Here is a 25,635-nt window from a genome sequence, read left to right as displayed (position 1 = left end):
CTCCCGGAAACGTTTGTCTCCCCAGTGGTGATATTTACAGATCGCACCAGGTACTCATTTTAGGCTGAGTTGACCTAGCGGAGGCCCAGGACGGGTTCAGATATGCGACGCTGGTGTCAGTCGTGAGCGGGAATTGAACTTGGGTAGACAGGTTCGGAGCGCAGTGGTCCACTAACCGGTAAATTACGGCTCTCCAAACAAAGACAAAGATCCCTCATATAGCCTGAGCAGACTGTTGGGGCAAGTGCTGTTAGCGAGCACCTAACGAAGGCCGGCACGGCACACGAAGGGGAATTGAACTCAGTTCGCTAGGTTCGTATTGCGGCGTACTAACCGCTACGCTACCGCTCACCACACGTATACGCACACACACATTCACGAACAGTCAGATACATAAAGATCCCCCCCCCCCCATACAGCTGTGTACGGTGCGCGAAGAGCCAATATTCTTCAGCTTTTCTTTCAGATCCCTCGGCTATCGAGGAGTCAGCTGTCACCCCGGCTCCAAGATCCTGCTCCTGCAGTCTCATCTACATGCTTGGTGGCCAACCTCCGGGCGTCGTTCCGACAACCACGGTAGAGTTGGGGTAAAGTTCCATCTTCGTTTCGCAATGTGCCACCACATCACCCAGCTAGTCTCTTTAAACCGACTGCAACGTGAAGCTGACCAGTCGTGAAACTCCCAAATGATCCCAACTGTAACATTATATTCCATGCTTGCGCATGATTGCAGCAATTTGCTCACGAGATAAATGCCCAATTTTCAGCTTCGATGGCCACCATTAGAAGGCTTCAGGAGAGAGTTTCTGTAAACTACTATTTTAAAACTATATACTTTACCAGGTAAGGCCGACTGAGCAATGCAGATCTTTTTCAGAAGTGACCTGGCCACAAATGATAGCTCAACGAAATGGCTTATCAGGTGGAAATTTATAGCAGCCAAATACTCTAAATGCTTGTTGTTCTAAATATGTAGGGAAAACCCGGAGGACCCGGTGGAAAATCCACGCAACCACAGGGAGAACACGCAAACTCCAAATATACAGCAGGCGTCACGATCAGAATCGAACCTACGACCTCCTCCATGCCAGGCGAGGTAGTTAACGTCTAGCCACGGTGGCGCCCAATATAAGGCGCGTATGATGGGTGATGGAAGAGCTCCTGACGAGAAGGCTTTTTACGCACGAGCAAGTTGTCAAGTTGTTTAGAGTGCGAGGAACTTTTGTTGTCCTACCCCCGCACCTCCAGTTATCACGGTTGGTTAAGTACGGTGCGAAAGAAGTTCAACATCTTCTTGGTTCTTTCGGTAAAGTCACGTAGAAGGGAAGTAATAAAATAATAACAATAAAACATAATAAAACAATTCTATTATGTTTTATTTTTATTTTATTATTTTATTACTTCCCTTCTACGTGACTTTACCGAAAGAACCAAGAAGATGAATCCCTGCAGTCACGAAAGCTTTAAATCGAAATTTAAGTTCAACATCCATGCATTAAAGTCATCACCCGAAGATGTACGTATGTATGTTGACTTCTTTCGCACCGTACGTAGCCAACCGTGCTAATTGGAGGTGCGAAGATCGCCTCGGGTGGACTTCCTTTTCCCTTATGCGATGAGGTCCCAGTTCAATGCTGGATTGTATAATAATACACAACTCAACATAACGATGCGCGTTATTGTGCAGAATGTAAATAACAAGAGTTAGCTAACCGCTGCACCATCGATCGATTTCAGAGTTTGCTTTGCCTTGAATCCCTGATGATGGAATCAGGACTGATCATTGACGCACTCCTACAGGGGCTGATAGGGTGCGTGCAGATTCCTTTAATTTCATGTGCGGAAGACGGATATGTGAAGGAGACATCGTCTGCCAATTTATCTCCGTATTTCTAATCTCCACGGCCGCCCCGAGAAAAATGGTTCTTTTGATCGCAGGCTGTTGGCTAAAAAGTTGTCGAATTATCATTTACACGGAGATCCTGGAGGGCCAAATGTTGTTGGTGAGCGTCCACAATGCAACCTTTTCTGTTCTATCTGTCAACAACAAAACAACTTAACACACGAATTGATTCACGGTTGCAGAACTCGAGGACAATCATTAAGCACGTTATGTCTCGTGACATTGCTGCTGCTGCTTTGGCAGTGCTGCACTCACACAATCAACACAACGGGAAGCTCGACGCAAACGTCAATAACTGTGGCGTAAAAAGGAAGAGACACCCAGGGTAGGCGACGATTTCAAGCAATGGCCCTCGCGACTGCTCGTGAAGAAGGGTCATTGCCCGACGCGTCGCCTATTGTGTGCCTTGATAATGGTGCGGTGTTGTTGACGGATGTGTTGAGGATTTTGTTGTTGTAAACAATCATCATGATAAATCCACGTGGGTGAGAGTTCCCATTAGAGCTTCAGCCATCCCTTACGACTGATTCTCTCGTGTTGATTACCAATACACACACAAAGACACAGATCCCCTGTATAGTCTTAACAGACTTTTGGGGCAAGTGCTGTTCGTGAGCAGCTATGAAGGCCGGCACGGTACACGAGGAGGTGGGTGGCCATCACCACGCCCGGCCCTCTTTGTATCTCTAGTGGCGATGTTTACAAACTGCATCAGGTACTCATTTGAGGCTGAGTCGACTTAGGGGAGGCAACAGAAAGAGTTCAGATAATGGTCACTGGTATTGGCTTGAGCGGGAACCGAACTCGGGTCATAGTACATAAACACACACATACCATAATAAAAGCAATAATCCTCCGCATAGCCTTGAACAGAGCGTTGGGCCAAGTGCTATCAGCGAGCACCCATTTCGGACCGTGCAACGCCGCAGGACGAGACGGGTGTGGTCAGCACCATGCCCGGTCGCCTTTGTCTCTCTCGTGTTTGAGGAAGACAACCGTTTTTATGAGCGTCCTTGGTGTCTGTGAGTAGACCCTCGTATTGTGAGCGTGCGTACCACTGCTTGTTGAGCAAATGTACCTGCTGTTTGTGTATTCGCGTGCATGCTTATTTAGGGGAGATGCAGTACAGAGTTTAGCGCACTGCACTACGAACCCGGCGACCCGAGTTCGATTGCCGCTCACGGCCAACACCGATGTCGATGATGCAAACCAGTACCTGGCCCTCCCCTAGGTCGACTCGGCCTCGAAAATAACTATGTGATGCGCTGTGTAAACATTTTCACGTTGGGCGTGGTGCTGGCCACTCACTCACACTCTCATGTGCCATACAGGCATTCACAGGCGCTCGCCAACAGCGCTTGCCCCAACAGTCTGTTACAGGCTATACGGGGGATCTTTGTTATAAATAATCTGGATTACTAAACATTACAGTAATGCACAGTCGAGTGTGGATGGGTAAAGTGTGGCGTGACGTACAGCACTGTATACGGTAGTGGATGGCAATTATGGGGTGTGTGGTGTACGTGGAGTGCAATGTGCGGTGTAAAGTGCAGTGCAGTTGCTCTTCACCTGGGGTGCACGCTGCACCCCCTGGGGGTGCGAGATGCCCTTTCTGGGGGTGCGAGACATGGCCAGATTTTTGAAGAAGCTAAGTCATCGAAACACAAATTAAGTTACTACTTTTTTATCAAACACACCTATGTATTTATTAACATTGTACATTTTTGTAATGATTGGTGTCGTCTATGATTGTGAAGCGTTCGTTTAGTGTAAGGATGAACGCGGTGAGGTTGACTTGAGTGAGTAGAGGTAAGTAGGGAGTGAGTATGTAACTGTAGAACTTATTTTGCTAATCGGAGGTGCGATGGACAACAAACTAAACCCAAAAATCGGTCCTAAAGAGCAGTTCTAAGGCTGAGATGTGGCTCAAGTGAGTGAGAGTAGGGGGTTATATGGGCCTCGCCTAGTTCGACTCAGCCTCAAATGAGTACCTGGTGCGGTGTGTAAACACCGCCACTAGAGAGTCAAAGGCGGTCAGGCGTGGTGATGACCACCTACCCACTCATGCACCGTACTGGCCTTCATAGGTGCTGGCTCACAGCACTTGCCCCAACATTATTTGTAAAGCTGTATCTGGAATCGTTGTCGTTTATATATGACTGTATGTGTATGTAGTAAGATTACCAATAACCAGTCTGAGCCATTCCCTGTTCACCTTGGGGCACGACAGATATGTCCTCTGGCCCTAACACTATATAATTTCTTCTTTGGACACCTAACTGGAGACGCTTTCCGTGGATTTCCCGGTGAAATTTGCATCTGGTACAGATAGAATGGGAGGCTGATCGATGCCCGGATGCTGTTAGGGGATGGCTCCCTGTTGGTTAACCATATTATTTATGCGAATAAGCTGGTAATGTGGCTACTGCAGGAATTCATATTCTTTGGGTCTTTCGGTAATGCCACGTAGATAGAAAAACTGAGCAATCATTGGAAGGACGTTATTAACCAGGTTAAGTCATAATTCGCTGTGATGTTTAGTAGTTATTTTCGACTCTCTGGTGTTACATTAACAGGTTAAATGTCTTTACATTAACAGGTTAAATGTCTCACTAACACAGCCACCGTTGCTCGTTTTCCTTGATGTGGCGGTGGCTCTACGATCTTACATTGACATGCTATCTCTTACAATGCAATGGCCACCCCGTCAGCTTCATAGTCGTGGAGGTAGCTCAGCACTCCGATCTTACATTTACATCCAAATTTCATCACTAGCACCCGCCCACTTCGCTTATACACAATACAATGGCCTCCTCCGCAGCTTGGTCGTCGTGGAGGTAGCTCAACTCTCCGATCTTACATTTACGTCAAAATGTTTTCACTAGCCCCGCCCACTTCGCTTATGACCCTTGGGCTACACCCATCTCAAACCTTTATAACATCCTGCCTCAGCAGCTCTCTCGCTATGTTTCACCTTGCAATCGAAACGTCGTGATATGTTTTTTTATTATTTATTCTATCTACATGGCTTTATCGAAATACCCAAAGAATGTGTCTACTGTCCACTCTGAGAAGGATTTAGACGCATTACTACCGAACTTGGAGCATACTAGTTAGACATGGGGCCTTATCATCAGCCCCACAAAAATAAAGCACCTGCCTGGGTATTTTACGTCATCAAATGGTTTCCTCCCCAAACTCCGAATGGGTGATGGGGCAGTAGTGGAGAGAGGGGAGACGTTTCTGTACCTGGGCAGTGTGCTTGGGCAGAAAAGGGCTCAAAATCAGTCGAGCGGCATGATCTTTTAATCAACTGCGTTATGCAGTTTGAAGGCTCCCTTGCCTTTCAATCTTATTGGCCATAGTTATGTCCTCGCTTCCCTTTCCATGCGTAAAATGTGGAGCTCTTTTAAAGTAACATCTTTGCTGGCTTGAAACATTCAGGTTCGCCTGCCTATGATCCACCATGGGTTTAACCAGACTGGATTACAGTGTGGAGGAGCTCACATCCTTGAGAGATCTGGACACAGTCCCATCGGAGACCACCTCCGGCCGGCTGCGTTGGCTGGATCATGTATCCCGCATGCCAAGCCATCTCATTTAGCTTCCCTTTGGCCGGATATAGGCGGCTAAACGGGTATACGGCACGGGTTATAGAGGAGATTGACTGGCGTGGTATAGAAAGAATGGACTTGTCGATGATTGGAGGAGGTTTATTATAAAGGACGCTACGGGCAGTTGGAGGCAGTCGCTCTCCAGCAACAACGGCCGGTGGAGGAGCGATGCTCACAACAACGAGAGGTTTAAAACACAGCGATTTGGCACAGTCGGGAGCACAGGTGTTGCATCTGCCAGTTAATCTCAGTTAATAAACCCATGGCACCTGGGTATGTTCCGTGACATCCTGCCAGCGAGGCAAAGGTAAATATCCCTCCGTTATAGCCTTTAAGGAACTGTTGAGGCAAGTGCTGTGAGCGAGCACCGGTGTTATTGCCGATCCAATGGGGTGGTGTGTGGCCTGAAAAAAAAACAATACCCGGCCGTCTTTGTCTCCTCCCGTGCTAATGTTTACACATCGCACCGAGATACTCATTTAAGGTCTGTAAACCTAGAGGATGTTGGCCGTGAGCGGCAGCTGGGTCGCTCTTATGATTCAGACGCCTTCGGAAACAACAAACCCAGCGGCGCGTGGAGCACTCACCTACACTGCCCGTCAATGCCCACACATGAATCACGGCATGACAGTCTAATTAGGACGCTGCTAAATTAAGAAACCATGCGTGCAAGTGGCCCGGAGACGCGGCGGGGGTGGATTCATAATGGTTGTTGTCCGCCGAGTGGATGCTGAGTCTGGCATAAGCGACTGACCGTGATTAAACCAGGTTCTCTAATGTGGCGAGTTGATGGCCTCAGCCCGGTTACCAATGACTCACACATAGATCCCAGAGACTTACACAGAGATCCACAGACTTACAGAGAGACACATAAACTTACACAGAGATCCATAGACTTACATAAAGACACATAGGCTTACACATAAATCCAGAGACGTACACAGAGTTTCATAGACTTACAGAGATCCATAGACTTACACAGATATCTATAGACTCACACATATCTATAGATTTATACAGAGATCCATAGACATACACAGAGATCCTTACACTTACACTGAGATCCACAGACTCACACAGAGACCCATTAACTCACATAGACCAGGCTGTGATTGAACCTGGTTCTCTGTTCTAGTGAGTTGATGGTCTTTACTCGGTTATTTCCAACTGCACAATGAGGCCGCCGTGCTACATTTGATTTCTGGCCTCATTTGGCAGAATTTCAACTCTTGAGAATTAAATTTGTCGTTTGAGGAACATGAGACGGATACTCTCGCTACGGCATATGCCACGTGCAAAAAGATACACCCTTTGTGAGGCATCAAGTCTGCATTAACCACATGTACTTGTGGCAACACATGCAAACATGTTCTGATAATGTATGTATTGTCTTGGCAACTGATTAGCCTACACCTGACAGCCTTGTTCATGGCCACGTCTCTGCACCAGTGTTAGACCCTCGAACGGAAAAAGGCGAACAATACAAAGACAATGCAAGTATCAGGAGCATTTAGCGTTCGGGTTGAGCTATATTACCAGAGCATAATTGCATGTTTTTCCACAAGTAGGTGTGGTTAATGCAGACTTGATGCCTTGCAAAAGGTATCTCTTTGGTGTTTGCACGTCTTTACACTTCCTATTTTATTGCTAAAAAGGGAAGAACCTCCACATATTGTTTCATCATTTTGATACTGGCAACAATGTTCCATAGATATTAAGAAAGTTGGCTAAAAGGTTGAAAAAAACCATTCCATAGCTAACTGAAAGCACTTGATTCACATAAACTAAACTATTTTTTTATAAACTATTTTTATTCCAGGTAAGGCCCAATGAGTAATATAGCTCTTCTTTTTCAGAAGCAACCTGCCCATCAATAATAGCTCAATGAAGTGGATTATCACGTGCAAATTTTAGCAGCCAAATACTTTTAACACATGTAGAGGGAAATACCGGAGTACCCAGAGAATAACCCACGCGACCATGGGGAGAGAGACACGCAAACTCCAACTACAGTATACAGGCATCACGGTAGGGATCGAACCCGCGACCTCCTGTATACCAGGGGAGGTAGTAAACATATCACCACCGTGGTGCCCTTTAACACGTTTAATCCTCTATCAATTAACACCACTGTAATTTTACAAATCGTCAGAATTTCCAATCACAAATGGACTCTGGACAGAATTGCTAACCTATCAAGAATAGAGTCAGATTGCTTGTGTTATCGTTAGAGCTGGGGGGTTAATGCCTACGGTTAAGGTATGAGCGATTGCAAAAGCTATGGTTAATGTCAGAGCAAGAGTTATAATTACAACTCAAGCCGCTAGGTAGCATTGACCCAGACAGTTCGGGAATTGCAATCCGTGTTCGGGTGGCAGGGGTTGATTTGGACTAAGATCTGGTAAGGGTGTTACTTTGTAGGACTGAATTACAAGTTGCAGCACAGATTTGAACGACCCAGGCTGATTGGAATGTCAGGGTTTGTGCATTCTATAGAATTGTTTTGGTATGTTGTAGATTATGTCGTGGTGGTATTCTATGGACGTTTTATGGTGGAAATATGTAGAAACTGTAGGAGTTGAAATCTGTAGGATCCACAGTGGAGTGAATCTGTAGGATCCACACTGGAGTGAATCTGTAGGATCCACAGTGGAGTGAATCTGTAGGATCCACAGTGGAGTGAATCCGTAGGATCCACAGTGGAGTGAATCCGTAGGATGTGACTCTATGGCAGTATCAAGTTTAACAAAAACCACAAACACATCCATCACAAATAATCGATCCTCACACAAACACACACACACACATGGTTTGACGCACGCGCCATGAGTGTAATAGTGGAATTTTAATTGATAATAAAATTGAGGAATTGTCATGTGCCTAATGTATGCTGCTGCGTCTGACCACAATCGCCGACTGGCCAGCTCCGCTTAAGCTCATTAATAACTACTCCACACTAACCGTGGGAACGCAGTCATAAAATAATGATCATTAATATATCTACATATATATATATATGGGCAACATCTGCTGGTATGTGCATTGCAAATTCCCATTTATTAAGTATAAAGATCTTGCATCACGTTTCGCTGCACTCACTCCGATTGATAATGTACATTCCTGGGGAATGTGTCCTGCGGTTTAACATTCACACGCTGCTAACGCACAGCAGTAGCAGGGTTTTTTTTCCGCAGTTTGTTATTACTTTGAATCGGAATTTATTTTTTACGAGTAGGCTGGCCCCACGTCAAGATGCGGGCCAGATTCGTGTCGTAAGACCCTCCGCCATCTGACGAGAGCCAAACAAATTAAATATGCCTGTGAGAATCGTTCTCTACTGGTGAGTTAAAACCATGATTAAATATTACGATAAAAACTTGTACACCATTTAACACGTTTAACTGTTTGGTGGCTATGTCGAATGGTATTATGACACGCACATTTGACCGCCACATTTACATCGTGGCCCAAGCCCCGAACAAAAAAAACAAAATCAACTCTGAATCATTAAGGTATCTGCTCGAAACGTCACACAGGTCTCCTCCGTGTTCCAGGTTCGTCTCGTGGAAGTGATCGCGAGCTTTTAATTGGCATGTCGTTTCGGTGGATCATTAATCAAGGTCACAACTCATTCCGACATGGTCCAACACTTACCAACATCCTCCCACGATCATCAATTATGCAGTTCCGTAATCCAGAAAGACTCGGGGGGTGGAGTTGGTGGATCACTCATAGATGGAGCGATGTGGTGTTTTTAGAAGGCAGTGCAGCAGGTTATCCTCCCGTATTTTGACGTGCGTCTCCATGGGTTTTCTCGTGCACAAAAGATGACTTTAGTATGGAATCGGCCAAACATCTCGCAAGCAGGTCCCTCCTGACAAATAGTCTTGGGACTCACTGAGCCTTTCCTGACCTGTAGAGACGGGGGGTGAAGGAGGGGGTTGGTGGTTCACGAATAGGAGACACGGCCCGTCAAGATGATGATTTACGTGAGGAATATGTCATTCGCGTGAAGGCCAGCACAGCGAGTAGGCCGAGCCAGGGTAAGGTCATGTTGCTTGTGTGGTGGTAACATTGTTGAAGCACTCTCCACGTTTGCGTGCACGGGCGTCATCTGGGCACTTCTGCGTTCCTCCCTCGCGTAATTGAAATGGATGGACAGGAATTACCCGAGCATCCCGAGTACATTGCTGAGGCTCGGCGAGGTGTCCTGATTTCATAAAGAGAGTTGAAAACGATTGACTCACATTTGTAGATAAAAAAAAAATGCTTCAGCCAAGACGTTTTTTAACAAAAAACGCCAGAAATTGCATAAAAATTCAGAAGCTTCTGCCTAATTATTGGCTCATTCATTGACCACAGTGCCAAAGTGGGAAACCCGCCCGCATTGATTGAAACTCGAGACATCTCCAGAGACTTCAAAGTGCAGATGATGAGCCTTGAAAGTGTTTCTTACACTTCCCAGAAACCCACACGTTTCTCTGACAGTGTTGCCAGAAACTTGCAAATCCCAGCTGTCTTGATCTGAATGTCAGAAAATGAACTTACAATTTCCTGAAACGTTTTCTGATTTCACGCACGTTGGCATGTCCACGCGCATTGCTCTGGTTCACCACCAATCCCGGCACACAAACAAACTGGATGGACGCGGTCTCTCGGTCAGCGCGAAGTCGTCAAAGCCGTGCAGTATCCTGCAAAGAAAGTTCAACACGGCAACAACCGGGACCAATATCTCAGTACAAATCAACTCTGCTGACACTCGAACACAGAGGATGCCAATGTCCTGGACTGACCACGGTCAAACCCTGCAAAGGTGGTGACTTTAACATCGGTTCATGTGAGCAGGTCACCTCTTATTCACTCACCAGTTATGAGAAAGACAAGACAAAGCTTCTCCCTTCTTATCTACTGGTGGATATTTCAGATTCCCATGTTGGTGTCCGTTCTCTCCACATAGCAAAATATACAATAACTTTTTCATAAAGCAATGCTCGTTTTATTTCACATAGAGGGATGATGGTGATGATGATGATATTCCAAGTTCAAATTCTGGTTAGGAGGGCTTTACTCAACCCACCGTCCTTCTGCGGTCAATAAAAGAAGAACCACATTGTGGGCAAGATCAACAGTGATCATCTTATACAGTTTATACTCGTCGCTGTCATTAAAACGTGGAATTTCCGCCACTGGCTCTGCAGGGCTGTAAATGGAAATGAGCACGAGTGCCCCAATCACTGCTCATTTGTGCAGGAACTCACTTCGATGTCCTTAACTGGTCGATATATTTAAAATCAGTTTTCGCCCTTTCTGGAAAGGCTGATCTGTGACGTAGACATGTGGAACGTGGAGAGTCACCTCAATAGGGGACCCACTGTCCACCCGAGAGAGACAACGACGGGCCAAGTCTACCTGGCTGGAGGGTTTTGACTCAACATTTATGGGCACGGAGGACAAAAAAATGGTAACTGATGAGCCCACGTCTCGGTGGCAAGGAGGCTTCAGTCACTCAAATATCCCATCGGCATCGCGGAACTTCTTGGAGCACACACTCCCGGCAGCATTGGGTTAAACACAAAGCAAACCCTGAACCGTTTGCAACATTCAATGACTCATTATTCAGAGTGAGGGGGGCTTGCTTGAGCCAGTACTGATGGACTGCCAGAAGTTTATGGGCGAGGGTCCCCTCTCTGTAAGATATGGGCTTGGTAGAAAATTTATAACAATAGTATACATTTCCTACGTAGATGGGAGAGACGTGAGAAGGGAAGTGAATTGTCACAGGTGGCTGAGAGCTACCTGGCCTTGCAGAACCTCCAGGTAATCCGTCTCGGCTTGATGCTGCTGCTGATTCTGTTGCTGCTGTTGTAGCTGATGATGATGTTGTTGCTGATGCTGTTGTTGCTGCTGATGATGATGCTGCTGATGCTGCTGCTGTTGCAGCCGTACCCGCAGCTCCAGGTACTCCCCGCCGCACCCGCCCTTGGCCACGGCTTCAGCCGCCCCCATGGAGGCCGAGGGCCGCTCCTCGGCCAGGCGGCGGAAAGGCGCATCTGCGCCGCGCACCTCGCAGTAGCGCAGCCGCTCGTCACAGCGCAGTGCGTGGCACGAGAGCTCGTGCAGGCCACCGGCGTGCCTAGGCGCCGAGACAGCCGTGCCATGCCGGAGCGGGGTCTCGGTGCTGGCAGCCTCCCCCCCCTTGTTGGCCACCACGGTGTCGTCGTCGTCTTCATCATCGTCATCGTCTTCGTCGTCCTCCTCCTCGTCGTCCCCATGGGGGTTGTAGATGGGGTTCTCCTGCAGGAGGTTGGGGGTGGTCGAGCGCGGGTCATACACAGATATGGCGCCGCCCTCCGGCTCGAAGAAGTCCACCCCTCCCCCTGGTCCTCCTCCTACGCGGCCGCTGCCACCCCCTCCCACGCCTTCCCCCGCCACCTTGGAGGAGCGCTTGGCGTCGTCCTGGAGCCTCGTGCGCCCGTTCCTCCGCCGACCCCTGCAGGCCGGCCCCGCTGCCGCCACCCCCCCTCCTCCTCCTCCTCCGCCGGCACCGCCGCCGCCGCAAGACGAACACGAGCCAGCCGGCGGCCACGAAGACGGCACACAGCAGAACGAGCAGCAGGCCCAGAATGAGCACGGAGAGGGGAACGGGTCCCGTAGGGACGGAAGCCCAAGCGGGGGCGGCCGTGCCCACACAGGTAGTGGCCTCCACCTGCGGCCATGTGGGCACCATCCAAATGCCCGAGCCGCTCCTATTGCCGGCGCCCCCACTGCTGTTGCGACCGTCGCCACTGTCGTTGGTGCCGGTACCGAGCAGGACGCTGGTGTTACTGCCGGCGTGGCCCCCACCGGCCGGGACCGGCAGAGGCCCGCGCGTGCGGTTGGGGCACAGCGTGTCCAGCGGCACGGAGCGCAAGTCTCGGCCGGCCAGCTCCTCTGGTGACTCGCAGGTCAGGCCGCCCACGAGCACGCCGCTGCTGAGCCGCACGGCCCAGCGGCGCAGCTCGGCCAGCGGGCAAGAGCAGTCCCACGGGTTCTCCTGCAGGTCCACCTGCACCGGGCCACACATGCACACACAACAAACATTCTCCACTCACGTTGCCCTGCGCTACATGCTCATCGTGCTGGAACTCTCTGCAGCAGTGGTGGCAGTGGCGGCATCAGTGGTAGCAGCAGCGCGACTCAAAACCTCCCCCCCCCCCCCACTCTCTACTCCATGGAGCAGGGACCATGGTCACTGCCGGGAGTCGTTTCTTCGGGACAGCATTAAATATTTCTGAAAGGCCCTCGATCTCTAACGCCTGAACTTGGCTCCATGCCTCTCAAATATCACAGCCATTTGTATTGTGAAATGCTGCGCCTCTTACAAATTGCATTGTTTTATTTTATTTTCTGTTTAATCCAGATCGTGCTACCATTGTGATGCGAAGGAACGGAGCGCAGAGCAGTTTAGTGCTCCATGTTAGAGAATGGCCCACGGAAGAAGCGTATATCATAGACCTACCTCTGAGATACATACATGTCACCCTGAAGAACTGTCCCATCTCCGTTCTTCATATGGCAGTCAACGCCAATGTTTCAATACTCAGAGATTACATTTAGTCAAATTACGTGCAGGGTTACGGTTGAGACCATTAACTCACTAGACTAGGGAACCCAGTTTAATCACAGGCAGTAGCAAAAACCTTGGTTGAAAGCCAGCATCTCATCCATGCTCGCTCAATGTTCAGATGCCTGGGACACCAGGCCACCATCATTGCTACCACCACCACCACCATCTTCACCACTACCACCGCCACGGCAGTGCCCGTTGCCACGCACCTGCACAAACCCCGTGACGGGCTCAAGCACGGCGCGTGCTGCGAGCCACGCCAGGTGGTTGCCCCGCAGGTCTAGGCGTGCGAGGCGGGTCGCGCCCGAGAAGAGGCCGGCGGGCAGAGAGCGCAGGAGGTTGCGCCCCAGGAAGACGAGCTGCAGACTGCGCATGCCGTCCAGTGCGCCGGCCTCCACCTCGCGGATCACATTGCCCTCCAGGTAGAGGTAGTGCAGGCCCGAGAGGCCGGCCAGCATCTCGGGCGTGAGGCGCGCCAGATCATTGCCATTGAGGTAGAGCCGGCGCAGCGAGGGCAGCGATGCGAAGGCGCCGTCCTGCACGAAGGAGATGCGGTTGTTGGCCAGGTGCAGCAGTTCCAGGCCCGAGTAGCCGCGGAAGTCGGCGCGCATCACGCCGTGCAGCTGGTTGCCCGTCAGGTAGAACTGGCGCGGGTCGGAGGGCCGCGGGCGCAGGGTGGCCACGCGGCCCAGCCCCCGCTCCTGGCAATTGACGCGTAGGCCCAGGTCCACGTTGTGCACGAGGCAGCGGCACGGCCGCGGGCACTCCACAGGGATAGGGGGTCGCGCCGGGCCGGCCGTTGTTGCGGCGGCATCGCCGTGGGTGTGCACGCGTGCCGGCCGCGGAGGGGCCCGCGTAGCACCCCGGGGAGGGGAAGGCGCTGGGGTCTTGGCGTGGGGTGAGAGATCGCTCTGCCCGGGTCGGTTGAGGCCCAGAGTTTTGTTGGCGGCGGCGATGCTGCTGCTGGGCTTGGCGGTGGGGCTCGGCGTCACCGGCTTGGGGGCGGCGGGGGCGCCCGGAGGCTTCGGCCTTCTTGGCACGAGGCCGCCACCTCCCAGTTCATCGTCTTCACCTTCGTCGTCATCGTCGTCGGCGGCTCCGTAACCTCCTCCTCCCGCTCGAGCGTCGCCCCCGTGTCCCCCGCCCACGTGGACCCTGCCGGCGCCTGCCGCCTGCATCATCATGCGGCGCGAGCAGACCTCGTGGCGCGACAGCTCGCGGAGCAGCTTTCCGTGCACGCGGAATGGGTACTCGCACATCACTTCGCCCACCAACGTGGAGTAGGGGATCTGCTCAAGCCAGCGGCGCATGGGCAGCGACGCGCATGAGCAATTCCACGGGTTCTCGCCAAGCTGCAGTTCGCTCAGGCGGCCAAGGTGCTCGAGCAGCCCGGGCAGGGGCAGCGTCTTGATGCGGTTACCGCGCAGGTCCAGGTGGGTGAGCGCCAGCCCGCGGAAGGCGTGCGCCGGCAGGCCCGTGAGCACGTTGTCATTGAGGATGAGCACCTTGAGGCGGGGCAGTGGCGAGAAGGCGGCAGGCTGCACGCGGCGGACGAGGTTGTAGTCCACCTGCAGGTACTCGAGCGAGTGCAGGCCCAGGAAGGTGTCGTTTCGTAGCACCTCCAGGCGGTTGTTGCTTAGGAAGAGCTTTCGGACCGAGCGCAGGCCCTCAAAGGCGCCGTCGTGTGCCGCGCGGAGGCCGTTGCCCGAGAGGCTGAGCAGCAAGACGCGTGAGAAGTTGGCGAAGTCACCTGGCCCCACGCGGCCGATGGAGTTGCCGCCGAGGAGCAGAGAGAATGGCGGAGGCGGCGCCACGCCGGCGCCAGTACGGGACGTGAGGGGCGCCGGGAGGCGCGCCACGGAGGTCACGCCGCGGCCCTCGCAGTTCATCTCAAGCAGGCCCTCCCGCTCAAAGCAGGAGCACGGCTCCCGGCACAGGGGCTCCCGCAGGAAGGAGCGCAGAGCCTGTGACGTCGAGGAGGTGGACGAGGAGGAGGATGGGGAGTGGTGCCCTCCCAGGGGAGATGAGTTCCCGGCAGACACCAGGATGCAGTAGGCAGCCAATGCGAGGCCCGGGAGCGGAGCGGGTGGGGGAGACATTGCGCGTTGTGCGACGCCGTCGGGAGGGGTGGGGGTAGCTGGGGTTGGGGGGCGTGGGAAAGGGGTTGGGGGCTGGGTCGGGGTGGAGCTTGAGATGAGGAGCAGCAAGAGTCTTAACACCTCGAAGAAGGTGGATAGGTGGGTGGGAGGATCGCCGGTCTGAAAGGAGATGGGAGACGTGCGGAGAGGAAGTGACAGGCAGGTTGAGAAACAGAGACACAAGGAGACACAGATTATCATTATACGTGTGTCCATGTGCCTACGAGTGTGCGTGTGTGTGCGTCTACGCTTGCGTGCATGTGTGCACTAATACTGTCTTTTGTGGACATGTATGTGTGTGGGGAACGGGAGTGTAGCGGTCAGCGAGCTGCGCTACGCGCCCAGAAATCCGGGTTCGATTTCCGTTCATGACCAATACCAGTGACGATTATCTGAACCGGTCATGGGCCTCCCCTAGATCGACACAGCCTCAAATGAGTACCTGGTGAGACAAAGGCGGCCGGGTTTCGTCCAAGCCACATCACCATAGTGCGCCATGGTACTACTCGCCAGCAGCACTTGCCTCAACAGCCTGTGGAGGCGACCTGGGAAATATACGCCTTTTGTTCGGGATGTGTTTCAGAATTATCAGGCGAATCTGCGATTCTGGCCACGAGTGTGGTGTTGGCCACCCATCCCCTCTTGTGCAGTGCCGGCCTTCATAGGTGCTCGCTAACAGCACTTGCGCCAACAGTCTGTTAAAAGGCTATACGGGGGATCTTTATCCTTGTGCAGAGCTCAGCAATGGTGAATGAGCAGCCTTGTATTGCGTCTGGCACCGCGAATGAATGAAATCTCCGCCGCAATTTGTTTCATTTATGAGAAGAGCGATTCGCTCGCTCTCTGCTCTCATTGTGAAGTCGCAGGTCACGCCAAACAATAACAACCTCCACTGGCATAACAAGTTAGATTTCTCCTCATATTTATTCCAATAAATAATTTAATTGGTGGAGGGGGGGGGATTCTGTGAGCGAGGGGATGCCCCCAGAAGAGGACATCAGATAACTGCTACGTCTGAGGCCATTTCAGCAGATTGAGCCAAACTCATCGAAGCAACTTTTGATGTTCCCGCAGAGAGTGTCTCTCGCAAGTCCATCCGTCAGTCATTGGAGACCATCAGTTCACTGCGCTCGGGAACCCAGTTTTATCACAATGTGAGTCTATGGATCTATATGTGAGTTGATGGATCTCTGTGTACGTCTATGGATATCTGTGTGAGTCTATGGGACTCTTTGTAACTCTATGGATCTGTGTGTAAGTCTATGGATCTCTGTGTGAGTCTATGGATCTCTGTGTAAGTCTATGGATCTCTGTGTGAGTCTATGCATTTCTGTGTAAGTCTATGCATCTCTGTGGAAGTTTATGGTAATTCGATTGATTGGCCTGATACCACCAGAACCCGGTTTAATCACAGCACAGTCGATGTGAGTCTGTGGATCTCTGTTTTGCTCGCTTTATGCGAGTCTGGTTTGTGCGATTTTTAGTAAATTCGGATGACCTATTTCTACCCAAAATGCGCTCCATGTAGTTTGAATTTACTCTACATGCATTCGGCTATGCGGTCGAATGTGTGACAACAGCGTGTGTGTGTAATATGTGTACTTTGTGTGTACTGTGTGCGTGTACTGTGTGTGTACTGTGTGTGTGTACTGTGTGTGTGTACTGTGTGCGTGTACTGTGTGTGTGTAATATGTGTACTTTGTGTGTACTGTGTGCGTGTACTGTGTGTGTGTAATATGTGTACTTTGTGTGTACTGTGTGCGTGTACTGTGTGCGTGTACTGTGTGTGTACTGTGTGCGTGTACTGTGTGCGTGTACTGTGTGTGTGTACTGTGTGTGTAATATGTGTACTTTGTGTGTACTGTGTGCGTGTACTGTGTGTGTGTAATATGTGTACTTTGTGTGTACTGTGTGCGTGTACTGTGTGCGTGTACTGTGTGTGTACTGTGTGTGTACTGTGTGCGTGTACTGTGTGCGTGTACTGTGTGTGTGTACTGTGTGTGTGTAATATGTGTACTTTGTGTGTACTGTGTGCGTGTACTGTGTGCGTGTACTGTGTGTGTGTACTGTGTGTGTGTAATATGTGTACTGTGTGTGTACTGTGTGTGTGTACTGTGTGCGTGTACTGTGTGCGTGTACTGTGTGTGTGTACTGTGTGTGTAATATGTGTACTTTGTGTGTACTGTGTGCGTGTACTGTGTGTGTGTAATATGTGTACTTTGTGTGTACTGTGTGCGTGTACTGTGTGCGTGTACTGTGTGTGTACTGTGTGCGTGTACTGTGTGCGTGTACTGTGTGTGTGTACTGTGTGTGTGTAATATGTGTACTTTGTGTGTACTGTGTGCGTGTACTGTGTGTGTGTAATATGTGTACTTTGTGTGTACTGTGTGCGTGTACTGTGTGTGTGTAATATGTGTACTTTGTGTGTACTGTGTGCGTGTACTGTGTGCGTGTGCTGTGTGTGTACTGTGTGCGTGTACTGTGTGCGTGTACTGTGTGCGTGTACTGTGTGTGTACTGTGTGTGTGTACTGTATGCGTGTACTGTGTGTGTACTGTGTGTGTGTACTGTGTGTGTACTGTGTGTACTGTGTGTGTGTACTGTGTGTGTACTGTGTGTGTACTGTGTGTGTGTACTGTGTGTGTACTGTGTGTGTACTGTGTGTGTGTACTGTGTGTGTGTAATATGTGTACTTTGTGTGTACTGTGTGCGTGTACTGTGTGTGTGTACTGTGTGTGTGTACTGTGTGTGTGTACTGTGTGTGTACTGTGTGTGTGTGTACTGTGTGTGTACTGTGTGTGTGTACTGTGTGTGTGTAATATGTGTACTTTGTGTGTACTGTGTGCGTGTACTGTGTGCGTGTACGGTGTGTGTGTACTGTGTGCGTGTACTGTGTGCGTGTACTGTGTGTGTGTACTGTGTGTGTACTGTGTGTGTAATATGTGTACTTTGTGTGTACTGTGTGCGTGTACTGTGTGTGTGTAATATGTGTACTTTGTGTGTACTGTGTGCGTGTACTGTGCGTGTACTGTGTGCGTGTACTGTGTGCGTGTACTGTGTGTGTGTACTGTGTGTGTGTAATATGTGTACTTTGTGTGTACTGTGTGCGTGTACTGTGTGCGTGTACTGTGTGCGTGTACTGTGTGTGTGTAATATGTGTACTTTGTGTGTACTGTGTGCGTGTACTGTGTGTGTGTAATATGTGTACTTTATGTGTACTGTGTGCGTGTACTGTGTGCGTGTACTGTGTGCGTGTACTGTGTGCGTGTACTGTGTGCGTGTACTGTGTGCGTGTACTGTGTGTGTGTACTGTGTGCGTGTACTGTGTGTGTGTAGTGTGTGCGTGTACTGTGTGTGTACTGTGTGTGTGTACTGTGTGCGTGTACTGTGTGTGTACTGTTTGTGTGTACTGTGTGTGTGTACTGTGTGTGTGTGTACTGTGTGTGTGTACTGTGTGTGTACTGTGTGTGTGTACTGTGTGTGTACTGTGTGTACACTGTGTGTGTGTACTGTGTGTGTGTACTGTGTGTACTGTGTGTGTGTACTGTGTGTGTGTACTGTGTGCGTGTACTGTGTGTACATTGTCGACTCTGTTTACCGTGTGTGTACAGTATGCATAGAGTCCAGTGTGTGCTGTGTACAGTGTCCAGTGTGTCCACTGTGTACTGCATGCATACTTTGTGTACTGTGTGTAGTGTGTATTGTGTGCACTGTGTGTATACTGAGTGTGTGTGTAGTTTGTACCATCTGTGTGGACTGCGCGCACTGCTTACTGTGTGCCCTACTCGGCTACGGGCTGTCTCGTGAGGTTTCGCTTTGTGCACCCTTTATTGAAAAACATCTCATCGCATGAAACGAGGTGAACCTGTATACTTACACGTCAGCCTATTGGGGTCTCTATATAAGTCTATTTGGTAGCAATGCAAGTCATTCGTCTGGGCACAGTGCGGTCAAAGAGAAGCTGCTTGATTGTCATGCAGTGGCTGGGCATGCGGGCTCCATCGCCAATCCAACAACAGCGTCGCCTGCCAGAGGAGCTCACTGATGGGACTGTGGCGGATGCCTTTCGAGGATCTGTGAGCGCCTTCACACTGTAAGCCAAGCCAAGGCGAGGTAACCCAGGATGGATAGTCGGGCAGGGCCAGCTTGAATGTTTCAAACCGGCGCAGATGTCCCTTTAAAGGGAGTCCGTACGTAGCCAAACGTGCCATTCGGAGGTGCGAAGACCCGGAGCATCGTATGGCGCGAAGGGCCAGGCATCATCCACAGTGTTACACAAATACTAAGACTCCCACACACCCCCCCCCCCCCCCCCCCCATATAGCCTGAACGGATTGTAGGGGCAAGTGCTGTTAGCGAGCAGCACCTATCAAGGCCGGCACGGCACACGAGGGGGTGGGTGGCCAGCATCATGCCAAGCTGCCTTTGTCTCCCCAGTGGCGATGTTTTACACACCGCACTAGGTACTAATTTGAGGCTGAGTCGACCTAGGGGAGGCCCATGCCCGGTTCAGATAATTGTCACTGGTGGTGACCGTGAGCGGGAATTTAATTGGTTGTTGGCGGGTTTGTAGCGCGGCGCGCGCTAACCGCTACACTACCACTCCCCATAACAGCGTTTCCGCACGCATATACACACACACAGCCACACACACGCACAGACACACACACACGCATATACACACACACAGCCACACACACGCACAGACACACACACACGCATATACACACACACAGCCACACACACGCACAGACACACACACACGCATATACACACACACAGCCACACACACGCACAGACACACACACACGCATATACACACACACAGCCACACACACGCATAGACACACACACACGCATATACACACACACAGACACACACACGCATAGACACACACACGCACGCATAGACACACACACACGCGTAGACACACACACGCATATACACACACACAGCCACACACACGCACAGACACACACACACGCATATACACACACACAGCCACACACACGCATAGACACACACACACGCATATACACACACACAGACACACACACGCATAGACACACACACGCACGCATAGACACAGACGCATAGACACACACGCATAGACACATACACGCACACAGCTTCCACGCAGCATTACTTGGGCAAGCCGATGAAAAGAGAATGACGCGCGACTGATACGCTGCGTGTGAGCGAGCGAGTTTGTGTGTGTGTGAGTGGGTGAGTGTGTGTGTCGTGTGTGAGTGAGTGTGTGAGTGAGTGTGTGTGGGTGAGTGTGGGTGTCGTGTGTGAGTGAGTGAATGTGTGAGTGATTGGGTGAGTGTGTGTGAGAGCGGGTGTGTCGTGTGTGAGTGAGTGTGTGAGTGAGTGTGAGTGGGTGAGTGAGTGGGTGAGTGTGTGTCGTGTGTGAGTGAGTGTGTGAGTGATTGGGTGAGTGTGTGTGTGAGCGGGTGTGTTGTGTGTGTGTGAGTGTGTGAGTGAATGGGTGTTTGAGTGTGTGTGTGGTGTGTGTGGCCTCAGTGGACGAGGCTCGTGAAGGACGCTACTGGGCAGTTGGAGGCAGTCGCCCTCCAACAACGGAGGGCGGAGGAGCGACGCTCACAACAACGAGCGGAGCGCCGGGTGGCTAAAGCACAGCAAGTTGGTACAATAGGGGGCACAGGTGGTGCATCAGCCAGTCATCTCGGTCATCTCGGTCAGTCGACCCGTGGCACCTGCTGGGTCTGCCCCGTGACCTGCCAGCGGGCGTTCGACACTTCACGTGGCCTCAAGGTGCACTTGGCCTGGCACAAGCGTCGTGGTGACGTCACCGCCACTTAGTGGCGAATGGCGGTTGTTGTGTGTGTGAGCGGGTGAGTGTGTTTCTGGGTGAGTGTTGTGTGTGTGAGTGGATGAGTATGAGTGGGTGTGTTTGGGGAGCGGTAGTATAGTGATTAGCGCACGGTTCGAACCGGTCCTGGTCCTCGTCTAGGTCGACTCAGCCTCAAATAAGTACCCAATGCGGTCTATAAACATCACCACTCCGGAGACAAAGGCGGTCGGGCGTGGTGCTGGCCACCCATTCCCTCGTGTGCCGTGTCGACCTTTATCGGTGTTCGCTTCCAGCACTTGCCCTAACAGTCTGTTGAGGCTATACGGGGGATCTTTGAGTGAGTGGCTGTGTGAGTGTGGAGGAGGAGGCTCGTGAAGGACGCTACTGGGTAGTTGGGGGCAGTCGCCCTCCAGCAACAACGGAGGGCAGAGGAGCGACCCTCACAACAACGAGCGGAGCTTTGGGTGGCTAAAGCACAGCAAGCTGGCACAGTGGGGGGGCACAAGTGGTGATGCATCTGTCAGTCATCTCAGTCAGCCAACCCATGGCACTACCTGGGTCTGTCCCGTCACCTGCCAGCGGGCGTTCGACACTTCAAGTGGCCTCAAAGTGAACTCAGCCTGGCACAAGCTCCGTGGTGACTTTCACTGCCACTTAGTGGCGAATGACGGTTGTTGTTGTTTGTGGCTGAGTGTCTGGGTGTGTGTGGTTGAGTGAGTTCGTGTGAGTGAGTTGTGGGTGTGTGAGTGGGTGTGTGTGTGTGGGTGAGTCCGTGTGAGTGAGTTGTGGGTGTGTGAGTGGGTGTGTGTGTGTGGGTGAGTGGGTGTGTGTGGTTGAATGAGTCCGTGTGAGTGAGTTGTTGGCGTGTGAGTGGGTGTGTGTGGTTGAGTGAGTTCGTGTGAGTGAGTTGTGGGTGTGTGAGTGGGTGTGTGTGGTTGATGGGTGACTTTAATGCCCGAGTTGGTCATGATGCTGGCACCTGGTCTGGAGTGATTGGAAGGCATGGGCCAGATCAGCTCAATAACAACGGTAGGAGGCTGCTAGATTTTTGTGCAGCCCATGGGCTTGTAATTACCAACACGCTCTTCCGGCATCGGCGCATCCACACAACATCATGGATGCATGCCAGGTCCAAGCAAGAACATCTGCTGGACTACATAGTGACGGACCAGTGGATGCGAGCCCATGTCCTTGACACCAGGACCTACCGTGGAGCTGATCTGCCCTCTGACCATCGACTAGTCATCTGTAAGATGCGCCTGCCATTCTTCCACTCCGGTGGTGGGTGTACACCCAGGACCCCATTCCAACCAAAAGTGGCCTGGTCTCAGCTGATGAAAGTTGCAAGCAAGAATTTCATTATCGCTTGCAGCTGGGGTTGGCATCGTCCCCCACTCCACCTGATGTCGAGGGTAAATGGGAAGGTTTAAGACTGTTACTCATGCAGCTGCAATGGCTGCTTTGGGTACGCGGTCCAGACCTCCCCAGAAACCCTGGCTGATGGAGGAGGTGTTCAGGTTAATTGAGAAAAAGCGACAGGCCCACTCTCATCGGCTACAGCATCCCACGTCGGAGAATGAGGAGGTTTACCGCAGCCTTCGCTCGGAGGTTCGGAGAGCCGTAAGGCGCTGCAAGGATGGGTGGTGGTCGCGGGTTGCTGAGGAGATGGAGTCTGCCTCAGTGGCCCGCGATCACAAATCACTATTTAACTCCATCAAAACAGTAACCTGCAGCTCCACACCTATTGCCATCATTAGGGGAAAAAACGGTGATCCAATCTCCGACCCCCAGGAACAGGTTTGCAGATTTGCTGAGCATTTCTGTGAAGTCCTGGGGGAGGGAAAATCTCTCAGCCAGGAAAACATCATGGCACAAAGTGGGGATAACCCTGCTGAGGCTGCCGTGCCTCAAATATTGGAAGTCACCCCCTGTGAGTGGCTGGCTGAGGTGCCATCTGTTGAGGAAGTACTTAAGGCGATCCGGAGTCTGAGACCAGGAAAGGCACCGGGCAGAGATGATCTCCCAAGCGAAATTCTGAGGGAGGGTGGCGTTTGTGCACAGACTGCCCTATATGACATCATAACAACAGTCTGGACCGCTGGACGAGTACCGCAGGATTGGAAGCATGCCCTGGTGGTCCCCCTCTTTAAGAAGGGGGACCGCACAGACTGTAACAACTACAGGGGCATCTCACTCCTCAGTGTGCCGGGAAAGGTCCTGGCAAGGATTATTCAACATCGCCTTGCTAGGCACGCTGAGGAGAGGCTTGCGGAACCCCAATGCGGTTTCAGGAAAGGGCGGTCCTGCACATATACCATATTTTCTGTCCGTCTGCTACAGCAGAGGTGTAGGGAATTCCAACAAGACCTACATCTCTGCTTTATTGACCTGGTCAAGGCCTATGATACCATCAATAGGCCTGGGCTCTGGGTTGTTCTTCGTGCTTTCGGAGTCCCTGACCCTCTGCTCACGATCATTAAGGACCTTCATGATGGTGAGTGGGCCCGGGTAAAACTACGTGGCCGGGAGTCGGAGCCTTTCCCTGTACACCTTGGGGTGCGACAGGGATGTCCTCTGGCTCCCACATTATTTAACATCTATTTCGACTGCGTAGTTCGTGAAGCCTTCAATAGCTGTACCGGGGGAATTTCCATTTGGTACAGATATAATGGGAGGCTGATCGACGCCCGGGTGCAATCAAGGGATGGCTCCCTATTCGTCAACCACGTTATGTATGCCGATGATTTGGTAATAGCTGCTCATTCAGAAGAGGAGTTGGAGACGCTGCTGCTGAGACTGGAGCGTGCCACTAAGAGATGGGGCCTTACCATCAGCCCCACCAAAACTAAGCACCTGCCTGGGTATTTTGTACCATCGGACACTCCACCCCCACAACTCCCAATCGGTGATGGGGAAGTTGTGGAGAGAGTGGAGAGTTTCCCATACCTGGGCAGTGTGCTTATGACCGGCTCCAGTTTAACAGCAGAGGTCTCATTCCGAATCAGTCGAGCGGCAGTATCTTTTCATCGGTTGCGTAACGCTGTGTGGAAGCTACTTGGTCTGTCGCTCCGCACGAAGCTTCAGGTCTTCTCGGCCACGGTCATTCCCTCCCTTCTCTACGCTTGCGAAACGTGGACCCCCCTAATGGAGCATCTTCGCCAGTTGGAAACATTTAGGCTGGCCTGCCTACGATCCATCCTGGGTTTAACCAGGCTGGATTGTGTGAGGAGTTCACAAATCCTTGAAAGATCTGGGCAAAGTCCCATCGGTGAGCTCCTCCGGCAGGCAAGGCTGCGTTGGCTGGGTCATGTAGCCCGCATGCCCAGCCACCGCATGCCTAAACAGCTTTTGTTCGGCCGGATCGAGGGGGCTAAACAGGCGCGGCACGGGCTAGAGAAGAGATGGAGTGATGTGGTATAGGAGGACGTGGAGCTGAGTGGACTTGCCGATGACTGGTGCCAGCGGTGTCAAGATTGGCCTCAGTGAAGGAGGCTCGTGAAGGACGCTACTGGGCAGTTGAAAGCAGTCGCCCTACAACAACAACGGAGGGCGGAGGAGCGACGCTCACAACAACGAGCGGAGCGCCGGGTGGCTAAAGCACAGAAAGTTGGTACAGTAGGGGGCAAAGGTGGTGCATCAGCCAGTCATCTCGGTCATCTCGGTCAGTCGACCCGTGGCACCTGCTGGGTCTGCCCCGTGACCTCCTGCCAGCGGGCGTTCGACACTTCACGTGGCCTCAAGGTGCACTTGGCCTGGCACAAGCGTCGTGGTGACGTCACCGCCACTTAGTGGCGAATGGCGGTTGTTGTTGTTGTTGTGTGTGTGTGGGTGAGTCCGTGTGAGTGAGTTGTGGGTGTGTAAGTGGGTGTGTGTGGTTTAGTGAGTTCGTGTGAATGAGTTGTGGGTGTGTGAGTGAGTAGTTGTGAGTGAGTTGTGGGTGTGTGAGTGTGTGTGTGTGGTTGAGTGAGTTCGTGTGAGTAAGTTGTGGCTGAGTGGGTGGGTGTGTGTGGTTGAGTGAGTCTGTGCGGGTGTGTGTGTGTGGGTGAGTGGGTGAGCGAGCGAGCAAATGAGTGTGCGGCTCGAGTGAGCACGCAGCCGATGACAAGACAATGTCCGCGCTCGACTGATTCCGGTATGAAACCCCTGCTGCTTAAAACCCGGAGCTGGTCATGAGGGGTATGGAGGGGGAACTCATCCAAACTCTCTCCACAATTGCCCCCTTACACTCACATGCACATTATGAAACGAGGTCAATCGTGGAGGTCACGTGACCAGGATGGGGATTGGGGCGGCAGGAGAGTGGGGGGGGCAGTGACCCCCCAACCCCACGCAACTCGGTTATTGATTTTTTCCCTGCTTGGGTAGAATTCTCGGCGATTAAACACAGAGATTTACTGCCCATGGGGGAGGTGTCAGTCAGCGAGTCCGTCACTGCCCCCAACACACGCACACACAACAGCCAAAAGCAAAGGGTCCCCCTCCCGGTGTAGCCTTGCACAGGATGTTGGGGCAAGTGCTCATTGCTGCTCATGCTGCGGCGCGCTTTGCAGGTCAGC

General features: G+C 51.7%; 1 protein-coding gene across 1 annotated transcript in view; it reads right to left on the bottom strand.

Annotated features, from left to right (window-relative positions):
• Window positions 1-8,374: 8,374 nt before the first annotated feature.
• The window catches only part of LOC133353877 (SLIT and NTRK-like protein 6), an 86,068-nt gene continuing 68,807 nt past the window's right edge, over window positions 8,375-25,635 (bottom strand). Inside the window, 3 exon segments of the mRNA XM_061570362.1 lie at window positions 8,375-12,009; window positions 12,011-12,562; window positions 13,333-15,381. Of these exon segments, the coding sequence (XP_061426346.1) occupies window positions 11,293-12,009; window positions 12,011-12,562; window positions 13,333-15,222 (3,159 nt within the window). The 5' untranslated portion in view covers window positions 15,223-15,381 and the 3' untranslated portion in view covers window positions 8,375-11,292.

This window comes from Lethenteron reissneri, chromosome 45, assembly GCF_015708825.2.
Source record: "Lethenteron reissneri isolate LAM-NWPU_2019-01 chromosome 45, ASM1570882v1, whole genome shotgun sequence".
NCBI lineage: Eukaryota > Metazoa > Chordata > Hyperoartia > Petromyzontiformes > Petromyzontidae > Lethenteron > Lethenteron reissneri.
The sequence above is the reverse complement of the archived record's forward strand: the minus strand, read 5'-3'. Positions and strand labels throughout refer to the sequence as shown.